Raw genomic sequence first — 20358 nt, forward strand, 5'->3', positions numbered from 1 at the left:
TCCACCTTATATCTTTGTGTTCATGTGTGTGGCTCTTGTGTGATGTTCTGTTCTGTTATTCTGCACCTGTTTACTGTTAATATGCTTAATAATGATCTGATGCATTTACTGAAGATTAAGCTAACTGAATTATAAGATCTCTGGATATACGCGAGTTTCATTAGACACAGTAGCGTGTACACGCGGGTTCACTTAATTGAAGTAGCGTATATGTTTCTGAGTATGAAATTGAAAAGTTTGATTGATCTGATAATACTGATTCACCCCCCCCTCTCAGTATTATTTCCAACAATTGGTATCAGAGCAGGTCCTTTAATAGAAGCTTGATCGCTTGAAGGAGATCCGTGGAACAATGGGAAAGAAGCTTAAGAAGAAAGCTCATAAGAAGAAGAAGACATCTCAGAAGATCTATGACAGTGGGAGAGTCGATTGGGGATTAGGTATAAGAAGCTCTTCAGATTCAGAATCAGATTCAGAATCATTATCAGGTATGAATGTGTTATCCTCTGATGTTCCAGCTATATTTCCTTGTGAAAGTGATGGAAGTGATAGTGAAACTACTGAACATGCTTGTATGGGTGAGCAAGAAAAGTGTCAAATAGAGGCAGTATTTAGAAGGCTTGCAGACAAAGTTAAAGATCAACAAGATCTATTGAACAAAAGGGAATGTGCTTTCAAAGAAGAAGTTACCAAACTAAAGGCCCAACTAGAAGAAGGAAACAAGGTAAGAAAGCTACTCAAGGACAAGGAAGACCAATGTCAAAAATTGCAGCATGAAGTGACATCATTAAGAAAAGAAGTCAACGAAAGAAGCACAACCATCAAGAAACTCAAAGATAGATCCAGCTACTATGAAAATCTTGAAGCTACAATCCTCTCACTAAAAGGAGATCTTGAAGAATCAAAGAAGCAGAATATAGATCTACTCCAAGCTGTTGCAAAACAAGAAAACGAAGTCACCAGCTTAAAATCTCAACTGGAATGTGCCTTCCGAGTTCGTCAAATGCAGCAGGATCTGTATGAAGAACAAGAAAAAGAAATTCTCAAACTAAGGGAACAAATGGAAGAAGGAAGGAAAGCTGAAGAAGTTTTGAAAAAGAAATCTCTTGAAAAGGAAGAACAGCTTCAGGTTGAGGTAAATATCTTGAAAGGTAAACTAGAAGAAAAGGATAAGCTTTTACGATTTCAAGATAGCTCTAAAGTATTGGATGATATTCTTAGTAGTCAAAGGTCTCCTGCTATCAAGACTGGTCTTGGTTTCCATGAATCTGTTGAAGGTGAATCTAGTTCACAAGGTGAGGCAAGAAACTCTAAAAGGAAATCTAAAGTGATCAACGAAGAAGTGAAAGATCAATCTCATCATCAACCAAGGAAAGAGATTCCTCAAAGAAAATCTTTTACTCCTCCTATGAATAATGTTGAATGTTATGTATGTCATAATCTTGGACATGTTGCAGCTAGATGTAGAAGAAGAAGAGTTCAAGACCATTATGCAGAAAGGTCATCTCAATCAAGGTACTTTAATGGATATTGCTTTGCTTGCAATATGTTTGGTCACAAAGCTGCTGATTGCTACAGGAGGAATATGAAACATGTAAGATGTTATGCATGTAACAAGCTTGGACATATAGCAAAGGAATGCAGGAACAAAGGATGGACATCACACCAAAAGAAGAAAACCTCATCACACTTGAAGATATGGAGGAAGAAGGAAGTACAGTCAGCACAATGTACTGAGACACAGCACAGCACAGACATATCAGACTCAGGGGGAGCTGAAAGTGTAAACCTTCAGTGTCCTGAATCTCATACGCAAGTTCCTTAAAGGGAAGTCGCGTATATACGCGAGTTCGACACTGCAAAGTCGCGTATATGTCAGTCTGAGGAAAAGCAGTGGGGACAGGCTCAGAAAAGGGATCTGATATGATTCAGTCCATTATTTGCTCTATTGGTTAATAGCTACAGTCTGCTGAGGATGTGTGGAAATGTTTTGTTACTTGTATGATGTCTAGAAGTGTTTTGATCCTAACTTGAGGATGATGATGTTTTGATGCTTATTGCTGATATATGCATGATCAGATCTAACAGATGGCACTGGTTGAGGGGGAGCATATGCCTTTAGTAATTCATTGTTGGCATTATGGTGATGATTCTTATATGGCTAAATGATATATCTTGCTATGATGTGGTTGTGAGTTGTCTATGATAAACTCTCATATGATTCTTGAAGTTACATAGAAGATGTTCAGATCAGATTTATGGTTGATTCTTTGATGATGCATATATGGTGCTTACATGGTGATCTTCATAAGGACAAGGAGAAGTACAAAGCTTGAATACACATCTTCCTCACTTGATGATGAGTCACTTATATACTGCTGTTGTCATATGCATAAAGATCATACAGTTATGATGCAGGCACTCTTGTGAATAAGGATTGTTGCTGTTGATGATATCAAGAAGTTTTGTCAAATGAGCTTGAGCTCAAGATACATAGTGCTGATACATGGATGACTACTCAAGGTTGCTTTGTTGGAGACATGGTGATGAGTTCTTATCTATATAATGATAGGTTGATACTTGCATGTGTTGATTGATGCAGATGTTCCCAAGTAATGATACTTGGATCATGTAGAGCTTGATGAAATGGCTATGGTGGTTTCACACATGTGAATGAGTCTGAATTCTATTCAAAGGGATGAATTGATGCAGACATACCTTGTTATAGGTTGATGACTTATTCTCTACAGGACATTTACAGGTTGCTGATATGGAAATTGGTATACGCGAGTTGGATAAGGAATATTCGCGTATATACGCTTGTTTATGAAGATACAGTCGCGTATATGATAATTTGAAGGAAATCAGTGGGTCAAACCCAGATTGAAGATTCTGATATGGGTCTGACAGAGACCATCTGGCACAGGTTCAGGGGGAGCAGATAATCTTCCAATGATGCATTGTTGGCATTATCTTAAAGCCTTTGGTTCTAGTTCACATTTGTTGTTGATTTCAGGTGAAACAAAGTCAAAATCAGAGGGAGAACAAAAGGATCTCTTGGTTGCTGATCTGAATGGTGATTATCAAGATGCTGGCGATTATTGGTGACTTTCATAAGTCTTGGTCTAGATTTGTTGTCTCTATGTCATATATCTCTTTTATCTCTTTCATGGTGTCAAGGTCATGTAACGGCCTATTTTGGTTTCCCCACTATGCCTGGGATGATTGATGCAATATGATTGGTTGTCATATGTAAACTTTTGATGTATCCCCACTTGGTTGGGTGGATGAGTCAATTTTTGTATATCCTCACTTAGTTGAGAGATGGATGTATGTATGAGTCTTTGGTGATAGGAAGGTCTTTTATGATGTATAGAGTCATGTTCTTCTTGAAGAACATCTTTTGTAGATCTTGCCTACAGTCAGGAAGAGCATGAACAGCACACTTCAGCAGTACAGAGATTCAGCATGTACTCAGAGGGAGCATGGATAGATTGGTACACCTTGGCATATACAAAGGGGGAGATTATTCAGAGATTTCAGCAGATACTCAGGGGGAGTATGGACAGTGGAATGATTCAGCAAAGGAAGAGAATATCTTGGTCCACCCTTTGCCCTTGATGTCAAAGGGGGAGAGTGATTTGGTGTTGTTGCCATCAAGTCCAAAGGGGGAGATTGTTGGCATTATGATGCATGTGTTGTACTTGATGGCAACTCTCTCATAGAAGAATATCTCACTTATGTATAACTGGATGAATCTTCAGAAGAGATATCAGATGTGACTGATGGAGGACAGCTCAAAGGAATCAGATGATAGTTCTAAGTGTGACAAGTTAGCTTTGCCATCAAGTCCAAAGGGGGAGATTGTTGGCATTATGAGACAAGTGTTGTCCTTGATGGCAAACCACACTGATGAGAAATCATAGTGCAGAAGGACAGCAGCAAGGAATTGATGATCAGACTATAAGAAGAAGAGAAAGTTCATACACGCAGGTTCATTAAGCCCAAGTCGCGTGTACACGCATGTTTGCTTCAGGAAAAGAGCGTGTATATGGAAAACTTATCTTTGGTCCACGGCGGTTATTCCTTGGAAGTTGTGCCTATGGTTTTGGACCTTGGTGTCTCGACGGACGTGTTGATCCCTAGTTTTGAAGTTGATGGTATTGGATTTCTATGGTTGTGGCCCTTGGTATTGAACAAGGCCTAAGGCTATATAAGGAGAAGGAAATCATTAGGCAAAGGTATCTGAAATGTCTTGAATATCTGATGAAGCATTAGATCCAGTATGCAGGGTTATGGGTTGATGATGCATTGCTTGATCTGAGCTAAGGAGAGATCTCACCGGTTGATGGAGAACTAGATCTAAGGAGAGATCGGGATCAAATGGTTTGAAATGAACTATCTTTATGATGCTTATTCTAGATCTACATACTGACGCATGTATTGTTCTATAAGTGTTATGAGTATGACTGATGTCTGGTACAGCTGCAAGTTATGAGAAATTATTTTTAGATCTGTACGCGGGTTGTCTTTGGTAAAAGCGCGTATACACGCGGGTTTGATTCATCGAAGTAGCGTATACATTGTAAAGCTTGATATTTGAAGTTGCAGATGGATCTGATGGTTATTACAGAGTTCTGTGTCTGCTCTGTGTTCTGGTGACTGTTGTTAACAGGGTTTCAGTGATTCAGAGTTTGATGATTGTTTTGAGCTTCAATGATAGTTATGGGTCCAGTATGAAAATTGGATGAAAAGTGGCCTTACAGATTATGTGTTGTGCTTCAGTGTATCCAGTCTGAAAATTGATGAAACGTGGTACCTGGAGGTGAGAAGATTGTAGGCAAGCACCTACGTACTAGTATCTAAGCTAGTACAAAAGCTAAAGGAGATCTTTGGAGCATTGTAGCAGGTAGCAGCCTGCGTACTAGTAAATGGATCGGCTAGTACAAGAGCAAAGGGGGTTGTAGCTCCCGTACTGGTATAAGACTGCACCAGTACAAATATTGTAAAAGGATTTTCTTATTAAGAAGAAGATTGAGATGACTTGCAGCAGGTGGTTTTCACCCACATTGGGTTTCCACCTTATATCTTTGTGTTCATGTGTGTGGCTCTTGTGTGATGTTCTGTTCTGTTATTCTGCACCTGTTTACTGTTAATATGCTTAATAATGATCTGATGCATTTACTGAAGATTAAGCTAACTGAATTATAAGATCTCTGGATATACGCGAGTTTCATTAGACACAGTAGCGTGTACACGCGGGTTCACTTAATTGAAGTAGCGTATATGTTTCTGAGTATGAAATTGAAAAGTTTGATTGATCTGATAATACTGATTCACCCCCCCCTCTCAGTATTATTTCCAACAATTGGTATCAGAGCAGGTCCTTTAATAGAAGCTTGATCGCTTAAAGGAGATCCGTGGAACAATGGGAAAGAAGATTAAGAAGAAAGCTCATAAGAAGAAGAAGACATCTCAGAAGATCTATGACAGTGGGAGAGTCGATTGGGGATTAGGTATAAGAAGCTCTTCAGATTCAGAATCATTATCAGGTATGAATGTGTTATCCTCTGATGTTCCAGCTATATTTCCTTGTGAAAGAGATGGAAGTGATAGTGAAACTACTGAACATGCTTGTATGGGTGAGCAAGAAAAGTGTCAAATAGAGGCAGTATTTAGAAGGCTTGCAGACAAAGTTAAAGATCAACAAGATCTATTGAACAAAAGGAAATGTGCTTTCAAAGAAGAAGTTACCAAACTAAAGGCCCAACTAGAAGAAGGAAACAAGGTAAGAAAGCTACTCAAGGACAAGGAAGACCAATGTCAAAAATTGCAGCATGAAGTGACATCATTAAGAAAAGAAGTCAACGAAAGAAGCACAACCATCAAGAAACTCAAAGATAGATCCAGCTACTATGAAAATCTTGAAGCTACAATCCTCTCACTAAAAGGAGATCTTGAAGAATCAAAGAAGCAGAATACAGATCTACTCCAAGCTGTTGCAAAACAAGAAAACGAAGTCACCAGCTTAAAATCTCAACTGGAATGTGCCTTCCGAGTTCGTCAAATGCAGCAGGATCTGTATGAAGAACAAGAAAAAGAAATTCTCAAACTAAGGGAACAAATGGAAGAAGGAAGGAAAGCTGAAGAAGTTTTGAAAAAGAAATCTCTTGAAAAGGAAGAACAACTTCAGGTTGAGGTAAATATCTTGAAAGGTAAACTAGAAGAAAAGGATAAGCTTTTACGATTTCAAGATAGCTCTAAAGTATTGGATGATATTCTTAGTAGTCAAAGGTCCCCTGCTATAAAGACTGGTCTTGGTTTCCATGAATCTGTTGAAGGTGAATCTAGTTCACAAGGTGAGGCAAGAAACTCTAAAAGAAATCTAAAGTGATCAACGAAGAAGTGAAAGATCAATCTCATCATCAACCAAGGAAAGAGATTCCTCAAAGAAAATCCTTTACTCCTCCTATGAATAATGTTGAATGTTATGTATGTCATAATCTTGGACATGTTGCAGCTAGATGTAGAAGAAGAAGAGTTCAAGACCATTATGCAGAAAGGTCATCTCAATCAAGGTACTTTTATGGATATTGCTTTGCTTGCAATATGTTTGGTCACAAAGCTACTGATTGCTACAGGAGGAATATGAAACATGTAAGATGTTATGCATGTAACAAGCTTGGACATATAGCAAAGGAATGCAGGAACAAAGGATGGACATCACACCAAAAGAAGAAAACCTCATCACACTTGAAGATATGGAGGAAGAAGGGAGTACAGTCAGCACAATGTACTGAGACACAGCACAGCACAGACATATCAGACTCAGGGGGAGCTGAAAGTGTAAACCTTCAGTGTCCTGAATCTCATACGCAAGTTCCTTAAAGGGAAGTCGCGTATATACGCGAGTTCGACACTGTAAAGTCGCGTATATGTCAGTCTGAGGAAAAGCAGTGGGGACAGGCTCAGGAAAGGGATCTGATATGATTCAGTCCATTATTTGCTCTATTGGTTAATAGCTATAGTCTGAGGATGTGTGGAAATGTTTTGTTACTTGTATGATGTCTAGAAGTGTTTTGATCCTAACTTGAGGATGATGATTTTTTGATGCTTATTGCTGATATATGCATGATCAGATCTAACAGATGGCACTGGTTGAGGGGGAGCATATGCCTGTAGTAATTCATTGTTGGCATTATGGTGATGATTCTTATATGGCTAAATGATATATCTTGCTATGATGTGGTTGTGAGTTGACTATGATAAACTCTCATATGATTCTTGAAGTTACATAGAAGATGTTCAGATCAGATTTATGGTTGATTCTTTGATGATGCATATATGGTGCTTACATGGTAATCTTCATAAGGACAAGGAGAAGTACAAAGCTTTAATACACATCTTCCTCACTTGATGATGAGTCACTTATATACTGCTGTTGTCATATGCATAAAGATCATACAGTTATGATGCAGGCACTCTTGTGAATAAGGATTGTTGCTGTTGATGATATCAAGAAGTTTTGTCAAATGAGCTTGAGCTCAAGATACATAGTGCTGATACATGGATGACTACTCAAGGTTGCTTTGTTGGAGACATGGTGATGAGTTCTTATCTATATAATGATAGGTTGATACTTGCATGTGTTGATTGATGCAGATGTTCCCAAGTAATGATACTTGGATCATGTAGAGCTTGATGAAATGACTATGGTGGTTTCACACATGTGAATGACTCTGAATTCTGTTCAAAGGGATGAATTGATGCAGACATACCTTGTTATAGGTTGATGACTTATTCTCTACAGGACATTTACAGGTTGCTGATATGGAAATTGGTATACGCGAGTTGGATAAGGAATATTCGCGTATATACGCTTGTTTATGAAGATACAGTCGCGTATATGATAATTTGAAGGAAATCAGTGGGTCAAACTCAGGATGAGAAGATTCTGATATGGGTCTGACAGAGACCATCTGGCACAGGTTCAGGGGGAGCAGATAATCTTCCAATGATGCATTGTTGGCATTATCTTAAAAGCCTTTGGTTCTAGTTCACAAGTTGTTGTTGATTTTAGGTGAAACAAAGTCAAAATCAGAGGGAGAACAAAAGGATCTCTTGGTTGCTGATCTGAATGGTGATTGACAAGATGCTGGCGATTATTGGTGACTTTCATAAGTCTTAGTCTAGATTTGTTGTCTCTATGTCATATATCTCTTTTATCTCTTTCATGGTGTCAAGGTCATGTAACGGCCTATTTTGGTTTCCCCACTATGCCTGGGATGATTGATGCAATATGATTGGTTGTCATATGTAAACTTTTGATGTATCCCCACTTGGTTGGGTGGATGAGTCAATGTTTGTATATCCTCACTTAGTTGAGAGATGGATGTATGTATGAGTCTTTGGTGATAGGAAGGTCTTTTATGATGTATAGAGTCATGTTCTTCTTGAAGAACATCTTTTGTAGATCTTGCCTACAGTCAGGAAGAGCATGAACAGCACACTTCAGCAGTACAGAGATTCAGCATGTACTCAGAGGGAGCATGGATAGATTGGTACACCTTGGCATATACAAAGGGGGAGATTATTCAGAGATTTCAGCAGGTACTCAGGGGGAGTATGGACAGTGGAATGATTCAGCAAAGGAAGAGAATATCTTGGTCCACCCTTTGCCCTTGATGTCAAAGGGGGAGAGTGATTTGGTGTTGTTGCCATCAAGTCCAAAGGGGGAGATTGTTGGCATTATGATGCATGTGTTGTACTTGATGGCAACCCTCTCATAGAAGAATATCTCACTTATGTATAACTGGATGAATCTTCAGAAGAGATATCAGATGTGACTGATGGAGGACAGCTCAAAGGAATCAGATGATAGTTCTAAGTGTGACAAGTTAGCTTTGCCATCAAGTCCAAAGGGGGAGATTGTTGGCATTATGAGACAAGTGTTGTCCTTGATGGCAAACCACACTGATGAGAAATCATAGTGCAGAAGGACAGCAGCAAGGAATTGATGATCAGACTATAAGAAGAAGAGGAAGTTCATACACGCAGGTTCATTAAGCCCAAGTCGCGTGTACACGCATGTTTGATTCAGGAAAAGAGCGTGTATATGGAAAACTTATCTTTGGTCACGGCGGTTATTCCTTGGAAGTTGTGCCTATGGTTTTGGACCTTGGTGTCTCGACTGACGTGTTGATCCCTAGTTTTGAAGTTGATGGTATTGGATTTCTATGGTTGTGGCCCTTGGTATTGAACAAGGCCTAAGGCTATATAAGGAGAAGGAAATCATTAGGCAAAGGTATAGGAAATGTCTTGAATATATGATGAAGCATTAGATCCAGTATGCAGGGTTATGGGTTGATGATGCATTGCTTGATCTGAGCTAAGGAGAGATCTCACCGGTTGATGGAGAACTAGATCTAAGGAGAGATCGGGATCAAATGGTTTGAAATGAACTATCTTTATGATGCTTATTCTAGATCTACATACTGACGCATGTATAGTTCTATAAGTGTTATGAGTATGACTGATGTCTGGTACAGCTGCAAGTTATGAGAAATTATTTTTAGATCTGTACGCAGGTTGTCTTTGGTAAAAGCGCGTATACACGCGGGTTTGATTCATCGAAGTAGCGTATACATTGTAAAGCTTGATATTTGAAGTTGCAGATGGATCTGATGGTTATTACAGAGTTCTGTATCTGCTCTGTGTTGTGGTGACTGTTGTTAACAGGGTTTCAGTGATTCAGAGTTTGATGATTGTTTTGAGCTTCAATGATAGTTATGGGACCAGTATGAAAATTGGATGAAAAGTGGCCTTACAGATTATGTGTTGTGCTTCAGTGTATCCAGTCTGAAAATTGATGAAACGAGGTACCTGGAGGTAAGAAGATTGTAGGCAAGCACCTACGTACTAGTATCTAAGCTAGTACAAAAGCTAAAGGAGATCTTTGGAGCATTGTAGCAGGTAGCAGCCTGCGTACTAGTAAATGGATCGGCTAGTACAAGAGCAAAGGGGGTTGTAGCTCCCGTACTGGTATAAGACTGCACCAGTACAAATATTGTAAAAGGATTTTCTTATTAAGAAGAAGATTGAGATGACTTGCAGCAGGTGGTTTTCAACCACATTGGGTTTCCACCTTATATCTTTGTGTTCATGTGTGTGGCTCTTGTGTGGTGTTCTGTTCTGTTATTCTGCACCTGTTTACTGTTAATATGCTTAATAATGATCTGATGCATTTACTGAAGATTAAGCTAACTGAATTATAAGATCTCTGGATATACCCGAGTTTCATTAGACACAGTAGCATGTACACGCGGGTTCACTTAATTGAAGTAGCGTATATGTTTCTGAGTATGAAATTGAAAAGTTTGATTGATCTGATAATACTGATTCACCCCCCCCTCTCAGTATTATTTCCAACAGAATGTTGATATGGATTTCTGTGAGAATTGCATTTATGGAAAACAGAAGAGAGTCAGATTTCTCAGAGTTGGGAAAGAAAAGAAGAATGAAAAGTTAGAGCTTGTGCATACAGATGTATGGGGACCTGCTCAGGTATCATCTCTCGGTGGCTCTCGTTATTATGTTACTTTTATTGATGATGCAACTAGAAAAACTTGGATTTACTGTATTAAGAATAAATCTGATGTATTTGATACTTTCAAGAAATGGAAAGCTTTGGTTGAGATTGAGACAGGAAAGAAATTGAAGTGTCTTAGATCAGATAATGGAGGTGAATATTGCAGCAAAGAGTTTGATAGGTACTGTTCAGAACATGGAATTCCTAGAGAGAAGACAGTTCCAATAACACCACAAGAAAATGGTGTGTCAGAAAGGATGAACAGAACAATCATGGAGCGTGCAAGGTGCATGAGATTGCATGCAGGATTGCCTTTACAGTTTTGGGCAGATGCTGTAGATACTGATTTTTATCTAATAAACAGAGGGCCTTCAAGTTCCTTGGATGGTGGTGTTCCAGAGGAAGCATGGACAGGTAAAAAGGTAAACTACTCTTTTTTAAAGCCTTTTGGTTGTGAGGCCTTTGTCCATATTGATAAAGAAAATAGAACAAAGCTTGAGGCAAAGTCAAAGAAATGTACCTTTATTGGATATGGTGTTAATGATTTTGGTTATCGCTTATATGATTATGAAAATCACAAAATCATTAGGAGCAAAGATGTAATATTCAATGAAAAGGTCTTGTATAAAAATCAGTTGCAGGAAAAGAAACAGGAAAAAGAAAACAAGGAATATGCAGTTATTGATGAAATCACTAAAAAGGTAAAGGTGCCTGAAAATAATAATAATCAACAACAGCAACCACCACAACAGCAACAGGCACCCCAAACACCTGAAAGTGGTGTTAGACTATCTACCAGGATAAGTAGACCCCCTGAACGATACTCTCCTTCATTATATTATTTATTGTTGACCGATTCTGGTGAACCCGAATGTTATGAAGAAGCAATGCACATTGAAAGCAATAAGAAGTGGGAGGTAGCCATGGAAGAAGAGATGGACTCCTTAATGCATAACCAGACTTGGGATTTAGTCAGGTTGCCTGCAGGAAAAACTACATTGAAGAATAAATGGGTTTACAGGCTGAAGGAAGAAGATGGAGGAAAATAGAGGTACAAAGCTAGACTTGTGGTGAAGGGGTTTGCACAAAAGAAAGGTATTGGTTTTGATGAAATATTTTCTCCTGTTGGTAAAATGACTTCAATCAGAACCATTTTAAGTCTTGTAGCAGCTGAAGATTTGCATCTTGAGCAGTTAGATGTAAAGACAGCCTTTCTCCATGGGGATTTGGAGGAAGAGATATATATGCGGTAGCCACAAGGATATGAGGTGAGAGGGAAGGAGAAACTAGTGTGCAGGTTGAAGAAGAGCTTGTATGGCTTAAAACAGCCTCCAAGGCAGTGGTATCTAAAATTTGACAAGTTTATGTCTGAACAAGGTTATACTAGATGTCACTCTGATCATTGTGTTTATTTGAAAAAGCAAAATGATGGCAGCTATATTATATTGTTATTGTATGTATATGACATGCTTGTTGCAGGATCTAACATGCAGGAAATAAATGTACTCAAAAGAAAATTGGCAAATTCATTTGCAATGAAGGATTTGGGAGCTGCAAAACAAATCCTTGGTATGAGAATCACTAGAGACAGGACAAATCACAAATTAACATTGTCTCAGTATGAGTACATACAAAAGGTGTTGAAAAGATTTAATATGCAAAATGCAAAACCAGTTAGCACACCTTTTGCTAGCCATTTCAAACTTAGTAAGGAAATGTGCCCAAAAACCCAAGAAGACATGGATTATATGTCTAAAGTTCCATATGCATCAGCAGTTGGAAGCTTAATGTATGCAATGGTCTACACAAGGCCTGATATTGCACATGCAGTGGGAGTTGTAAGCAGGTACATGAACAATCCAGGAAAGGAACATTGGATGGCAGTGAAATGGATTCTCAGATATTTGAAAGGTACCACAAATCAAGCATTATGCTTTGGTGGTGCAAACATTTCTCTACTGGGATATGTTGATGCAGATATGGCAGGTGACAGGGATAACAGGAGGAGCACTACAAGATATGTATTTATTGTTGGTGGAACAGTTGTCAGTTGGATTTCAAAAATCCAAAGTGTTGTTGCACTTTCAACAACAGAAGCAGAGTATGTTGCTGCTACAGAGGCTAGTAAAGAAATGATTTGGTTACAAAGGTTTATGGGTGAATTGGATAAGGAGCATGATATGGGCACGTTATACATTGATAGCCAAAGTGCCATTCATCTTGCAAATAACTCAACATTTCATTCTAGGACTAAACACATAGAGCTCAAGTACCATTTCATACGATCAATGTTGGAAGATGGAGAGTTGAAGTTGGAAAAGATACGCACTAGCCAGAATCCTGCAGATATGCTAACAAAAGTTGTAACCAGGGAGAAACTGAGAATATGCTTAGTTTCAATTGGTCTTCAAGGATGACGATGAAGATGAGAAATAGCCAGGTCCAAAGAGGAGTCATTGTCCAGCAAATGAAGCAACGGTGGAGTTTCTACAATCATTCTCCAAGTGGGAGATTGTTCTGTGTGGAGCATGATTGTTCAGAGGTCTTTGTTTCAGCCGAATGTATAACCCAAGAAGTTTGTACACCCCTCCACGTGGGGGGGTGCGAGGGGACTTGTCCCCCCCGTGGGGGTCCAGGGGCGCCGATCCCCCCCGGCTGGGGGGTCCGGGGGCCAGCGGTCCCCCGGCGGGGGCTCAAGGGCAGCACCCCCGAAGCTAAAAAACAAATGTAAAATTGCCTTGTAAAAGTATAGTAATTTCTAGTCAATCTGGGCCGTTCATTAGGCAGATGATCTGACGGTAGAACTTATGTTTAGTTTAGGGTTTTTTGCCCTAGAAGGCAACCCCCTCTCTTTGTATGAGGGCATTGTATTTGAGGCTGAGATATAGATGTGTAGTCTGTGAGCGAGAAACAGAGAGGTGAGACTGTGAGAGAAAACAAAGGATATTACAGCGGATTTGTTGTAGGTTGTGTCTCTTCATTTTGCTAGATAATAGAAAGGAAGGACTGGCTGTTTGGGGTGGACGTAGCCCAAACTAGGTGAACCACGTATATCTATGTTTCTCTTCTCTTGTGTGTTTTCTGTGTTTATATTTCTGCAATATTTTATGTGTTCCATTGCTCTATAATATATAATTTTCTAACATTTTATTCACAAATAATTCTGAAGAGATCATTTTTACCACTCGTGCCTTCTGATGTAAAGTTGAGGTGGATGCAATATGAAAACTCATTACTTAGAATTTTTAGATCAAGTAAGTAGATGATACTAAAAATGGGAGAAATTCAAGATTCATGAGGTAAAACTTAAAGTCAGTTTTCTTCTAGGTATGCGTTTACAGGTTCATTGCCATCTATTGTTAGTTTACTTTTTCCAAGGTTGTTTCTTATTTTTGTTTTGTTTCTTTTATAGGTCTTCATCGACTTGATTATGGAGACTTATGATAAGCAAGGAACACGACCTTTTTCAAATATGCAACATGTTCAGGGAAGTACTTATTTTTTCATCCAAATTTGAGCACTCTTATAATTTTGCTTATATTCATTGAAACTCCAATAAAATTTTAATGCATTACTAGAAGGTTCATATCGGATCATTAAAAATTGCAACTCTCCTCATAGGAAAGTTTTGATAACATCTTTCTTCAATTGAATACTTCTGATAGCTTCTTTTTTTTGTAAGCTACGATATTTCCTTCTTTTTTCTATTTATAAAAGCAAGTTGTTCCATATACAAAATCTTGATGGCCTCAACTTGCCCATATGGGAAACCAATTCTGTTGGCCACCTTAGTCTGTTATAAGCCATCTAGTAGCAAAATTTTACAAGTCTTTCAACCCAAGCTAAATACACTTCACAACTAGATACACAATTTAAGGTCTGAACTGACATACAAAGACAAGAAAAGTAAAGGTTATCCGCTAAAATGTCTGGTAAAATTTGGAAGGTAAAATGCTATTCCTTGCTATCATCATGTTCGGAGTCCATAATAGCCGTTGCTGCAGCAGAGACACCCGGCGCCGAAGACAGCTCCATCATTCGTTGCTGGATCCTATCCAGTTTACTATCCGACATAAACATCATCATTTGTAGATTCTTCATATTAGTTTTGAGGTTGGGCATGCCTTGGGAAATTTCCGTCATCTCCCCCACCACCTGTTCCAGAGCTCTTGCCAAAAAGTGTTTCATGACCCAATATATGTGCATGGTTTGTTTGAATAGAGACATCCTGCCCCTAGTATGCCCTGGGTCAGGGACAAGGTCCCCCCATTCTTCCATTTCCAGCTCTAAGTCTTCCTCCATGATACTGTCCTCCATCTCCTGAATCAACTTACGAATGTCAGCATCTGTTCCTTCTTTGTATGCTTTGGCTGCCTCATTGACTGCCACCTCGATGGGTTTCCTACCCTTTCTAGGCCCTGCATTCTCCGAAGTGGTGGGTTCTTTTTTAACTGTCTAGCTCTGGCACCCTCGACCCCCTCGGCCCCTGCCTCTACCTAGGTGAGCCATCTCTTCATTTTCAGACTCCTACTTACAATTATCAACATAAAACGTTAGATTTGGAAAATCTTCATACATCTAGTCCTTCAACATTTTCTGCTTTCTAAGAATTCCCACCCAATTCAATCCCCCCCCGTCTCTCTGGAGAGTCATGGCTCTCTCCCACCCTGGTTTAAGGGGAGCGGTCATGCAATCTAACCTCCAATCCTTCCAAGAATTTTCCTCCTTAGTTTCCCAGGACCGACCCTTTATCCTGAAATTGCACTCCCCGGTCATGCTTATGCCCTGGCTTCTATTATACTGCTGATCTCAGCCATCTCTCTAACTCTCATCCTTGTACTCAGGCCTACTATGTCGTAGCCCCTTCCGAGTGTACCCAAGCTTGCCTCCCTCATTCAACATAATATACTTCTCAGTGGGAGTTACAGGAGGTAAACGTGAAGAAACATACCCGGAAATATGCTCAGCCCCTGAGGTCCCCAACGTTTGTGCTGCCCTGCTCCCGTCTTCCCGTCTCCGTATTCTATGCTCTCTCCCTACTCTTTCCATCCTCATGTATCCCTTCCCACCTACCCTACGTCCCATCCGTCTGCCACCGCCGTTCTTGCCAACCTCTCTCCTCATAATCATGCCACTTCTCTCCATAGATGTTCCCACGGTCATGCAGGACGCCACCACGCCCTGCTGTTCAAGCATGAGGACTGTGGTCGGCTGTCCTTGCCATCCTCTCTTCTTGTTTGTCTTAATGCCCGTGCCCTCCCACTTCGTCACCCCGATCGGGGGCCTCCTGTGCCTGCTATATTGAGTTCGTAGCATCATGGTTGTCTTGGTCTAGGATTTCCTTGAGGGGATCCAATTTGGGGTCCTCAAGTTGTAATGGCTAGATACTATCCAGATTGCCTCCTTGCTCATTGCTTCCCCAGTTAGCTAGGAAATCAGCCGCTCTGTTACCTTCCCTTCTTACATGTTTTATGATCATATATTCGAACCTCTTTATTAGGTCTCCCAGGTCTTGGATCAGGCTAGCCGTTCTCCAGATTTTCGCAATCTTATCCAGGTCTTTATGTTATTAATATTCCTCATCATATCTATAAATAGTTGGGAGTTTCCTTCCACCTCCAGGTGGTTATATCCAAGTCTTATCATTATTCCTAAACCTTGACAAACTGCCGTAAGCTCTGCTTCGTTGTTGCTCATGACACCACCATGGGCTGAGTATACCCATCTTGTTCTGCCTTGATCGTCCTGGAAGATGCCTCCAAGCCCCGCCAACCCCGGTTGCCTTTGGAGGCCCCATCAAAATTTAGTTTTATGAAACCTGTAGTAGGGCGTGAGAAATGGAGAGGGCTTGTTCTGTTAGAGCCATAAGGTTTTCGCATATGGGGTGCTACCATTCTTTGATCTAGGTTTATATTGGCCAGGATCCGTTCTTAACTGGGCGTTGTCTTCCAGTCCTATTGACTCCATGTTTCTGCTAGAATGGTTTCTCTAATATGACCTAGGGTCCTTCTCCAAACTTGCGCTTGAGTCAGCTCTTTGTTTTGAAATATTCTGCGGTTTCTTTCTTTCCATATCATCCACAGATTCAAACCAACAGCTAGACTCCAGGCTCTTTTCACCACTAGGTTGGTGAATTGACCACGCCCCCATTGATTAATTGTTTCTTTGATGTTTTCCCTTCCAAAGACCCACGGAATGTATTCCCATTGTTGTTGGGAAAAATGGCAAGAGTTCATAAGGTGTTCAGTCATTTCCTGGTCCTGTTTACAGAGACCGCAGCGGGGTGGACCCTAAATTCCATGTTTTTGTAGTTGGTCCCAAGTCAGAATCGGCCCTTGCACATTCGCCAATGGAAGTGAGTAGCTTTTGGCCACCAATTTCCTTTGCCAAATTTGTTTCCATAGGGGTTTAAGGTCATCTTGTTCCTGCTCCATGGTAAGGTTATAGGCTTCTTTGATCGTGAATCTTCCTTTCGTTGAATATCCCCATCTCAGTATATCTGGACCTATTCTAATAGCTATTTTCCTTGTTTTCATTTCTTTTATATACATCTCTCCTTGTTCCCCATCTATTGTTTGATCCCATTCTTCCGGGTTTTTCCATATTCTCCAGTACTCCTCTGTGTGTTCTTCTTTCCAGAACTCTCTGACATAATTTAAACCCACCTCTTTAGCCTTCTGGAAGGTGTTTCCTAGACCCTGTATACCATTCAGTTTCTCCCTCTACTGCCAGGCTTCTTCCAAGAATTTAGCTGATCTTCCATCCCTAATTTCCCAAAAGGCATGCTTGGATATTATGTCTCTGTTCTGACTGGCCAGGTTCCAAATTGTAGAGCCCCTTGGAATTTCCCTGTGTCTTAAGATTTCTTTTGTATTTACTGGCATGTTGTATTTCTTTGTCCAAATTCTTTTCCATAGGTCTCCTCCACCCGCCATCCATCTCCACCAGAGCTTTGCCCCCAGTATTTGGTTCATAGTGTAGGGATCTCTTAATCCTAATCCCCCTTCATCTTTACTCTTGGTCAGACCTTGCCAGGATATCAATGCCCATTTCTTCTGTTGCTTCGGTCCTCCCTAGAGGAATTTTTTGATAATCTCCACCATTTTGGTACATGCTCCTTTAGGGGCTGCCGTTGCTGAGAGTTGGTAAATCGGAATGGCTTGTAAGACCGCCTTGACCAAGACTACTCTTCCTACTAGATTAAGGGTTCTGAAGGACCAGCTTGCCAGTTTGCCAGTAATTTTGTCAATTGTTTGTCACCAATTCACCATCTGTAGAGGATTCAAAGTTAGCGGGGTGCCAAGATATTTGGTGGGGAGGTCGCCAGATCTAAATCCCAAGATTCTTGTCAGATAAGTCTTAACATTTCTGGTTGTGTTAAAGAAGTAGGTGCAAGATTTCTCCTTGTTGATTTAAGTACCCGATGCTTCCATGAAGAGATCTAGGATACCTTTCATTCTTTTTACTTCCCTGAGAGATACTACGTAGAACAGCATGATGTCGTCAACAAATTGCTGGTGTGTGATCGGTAGATCATTCCCCCAAATCCGGAACCCTTTGATTTTCCCTTCCTGCAATTATTTTTTAATATATCTCCCTAGCCCTTCCGCCACTATGATGAAAAGGAAGGGAGATATAGGACCCCCCTGCCTTAATCCTTTAGAGGCATTGAAGTTGGTGGTTGACATACCGTTTAAGAGAATGAAAAAATTTGGGGTGGATATCATATTCGAGACCCAAGCAATCCATCTGTTACAGAAACCAAAGGCAGCTAGCACTGATTTAAGGTATTCCCAATTCAGATGATCATAAGCCTTAGAGAGGTCTAGTTTGATCATCATCCCTGCTTCTTTTTTGGATTTCAAAGAGTGCACCACTTCTTGTGACGCTATCAAACCATCAAGAATTTGTCGACCTTCCACAAATCCTGTTTGTTTAGGAGAAATAATACTAGAAAGGATGGGCTTAAGTCTTTTGGCCATAAGGGTTGCAATAATTTTATAGATCACATTACAAAGGGAAATAGGTCTAAAACCTTTGGGATCTTCAGACTTAGCAGTTTTGGGAATAAGAGACATGAGAGTAGAGTTAAACTTGGGACATACCTTCTGGTTTATTCAAGATTCTTCAACCACGACCAAAATGTGTTGCCCCAAGAATTTCCAACCTGCTTGATAGAATTCCGCTATGAAACCATCTGGTCCTGGAGCTTTGTTCTTCTTCATCCCTTTCATGATCTCTTAAACTTCCTCCATGGTAGCTACCCTCATAAGAGCTAGGTTTTGATCTATGGTAATCATGCTTGGAATCTCATTGCCTATTCTCCCAATAGCTTCTCGTCGATCCTCTTGGGGTTCTGTGGGAAGGTTTTTAAAGTGGCTGACCAATGTATGTTCCATCTCTTCATGCTGAGTTAGGAGAGTTTCTTATGCATTATTTATAGAGAAGATTATGTTTCTCTGTCTCTGCTGAATCATAGCCTAATGGAAGAACTTTGTATTCCTCTCTCCCTCTTTTAACCAATTCACTCTTGATTTTTGTTTCCATAGAATCTCTTCCTATTTCCTTCTTTCTTCAATTTGACTTGTCTGAACCCCTTCTTCTCTAGCTAGATCCTCGCTTCTACCTGTTGTTATGATTTATTGTTGGATTCTCCTAATTCTCCGGGCTAATCGCTGCTGATCCTTAAAGATATTCCTGAATTCCTCTTTGTTCCATTTTTTAATTTTCTTTTTTATTTCCTTTAGTTTCAACTGGAAGGTCTGCATTCTGCTCCTTCCCCTCTACTGACTTTGTCTCCACCATTCGTCTACCTCCGTCATGAACTTCTGGTCTCTGAGCTACAAGGCCTCAAACCTGACAGGGAACTTATTGGGGCTAGCTTTGAGGTCAATTTCGATTTTGATCAGCCAATGATCAGAACCCATTCCTGGGAGGATCATGGATTCAATGAAAATATCCCGGTTTATTACTTGTTCTGATATAAGGAATCTATCTAACTGCGAGGCGATTTGGTGGGTGCCGCCTCTTCTGTTGTTCCATGTGTGTGTCCCATTTATCGTTGGGATATCCACCAGTCTTTGTTCATTGATCATATCCCCAAAATCTTCCATATCCAAATCTAACCTTCTGAGACCTCCTCTTTTTTCACTTAGTGATGTGATCATGTTGAAGTCTCCTCCTACAATCCATGGATTTTCTGGGAAGAGACTCCATGTTTTTTCCAAGTTCTGAAGGAAAATCCTACATTCTCCAGGTATAGGTGGTCCATACACTCCTGTGAGGAGGACCCAGTCCTGGGATCCAATGTTCCTAAATTTCCCGGATAGAATTCTAGGTAAACTTACCCAGTCTTCAAATTGAACCTCCTCTGGGTTCCAGAGTATTGCCAAGCCCCCAGCACTTCCTATGGCATCCTGGCCTATTATCTTGTAATGTGGTTTAAATTTGTCCATAATGTCTTTCAGTTTCTGTTCACTGATCTTCGTTTCCTGGATTATCATTATATTAGGTTTATCTCTCCTAAGTCTCTCCTTCAAGTATCTCTGTTTCCCCTTACTATTCAATCCTCTAATATTCCAAGTTGTAATTATCATTTCAACAATTTGAGGGGTTGTTGGAATACCTCTGATAGAGGTACGACTCTTCTCGAATTCACCAACATTTCGCCTACCATTTGAATGGATTCGCTCATGGATCTTCTTCCCCGTTTTCTTCCCCCTTTCCCTGTATTACCTGTTTATGTGTTTTGTCCCCCTTGCGATCCTAGG

The 20358-nt window shown here is 40.2% G+C and overlaps 1 protein-coding gene across 1 annotated transcript; it reads right to left on the minus strand.

The window, feature by feature from the left end:
• Window positions 1–19428: 19428 nt before the first annotated feature.
• Window positions 19429–20091, minus strand: LOC149173732 (uncharacterized). Its single transcript, XM_089426812.1, has one exon. The coding sequence runs from the start codon at window positions 20089–20091 to the stop codon at window positions 19429–19431; it is 663 nt and encodes a 220-aa protein (XP_089282938.1).
• Between the last annotated feature and the right edge of the window lie 267 nt (window positions 20092–20358).

Source organism: Pinus tabuliformis, chromosome 4_2 (genome assembly GCF_031772625.1).
Source record: "Pinus tabuliformis cultivar Carrire ecotype Pingquan chromosome 4_2, CPIR1, whole genome shotgun sequence".
NCBI classification, from domain to species: Eukaryota; Viridiplantae; Streptophyta; class Pinopsida; order Pinales; family Pinaceae; genus Pinus; species Pinus tabuliformis.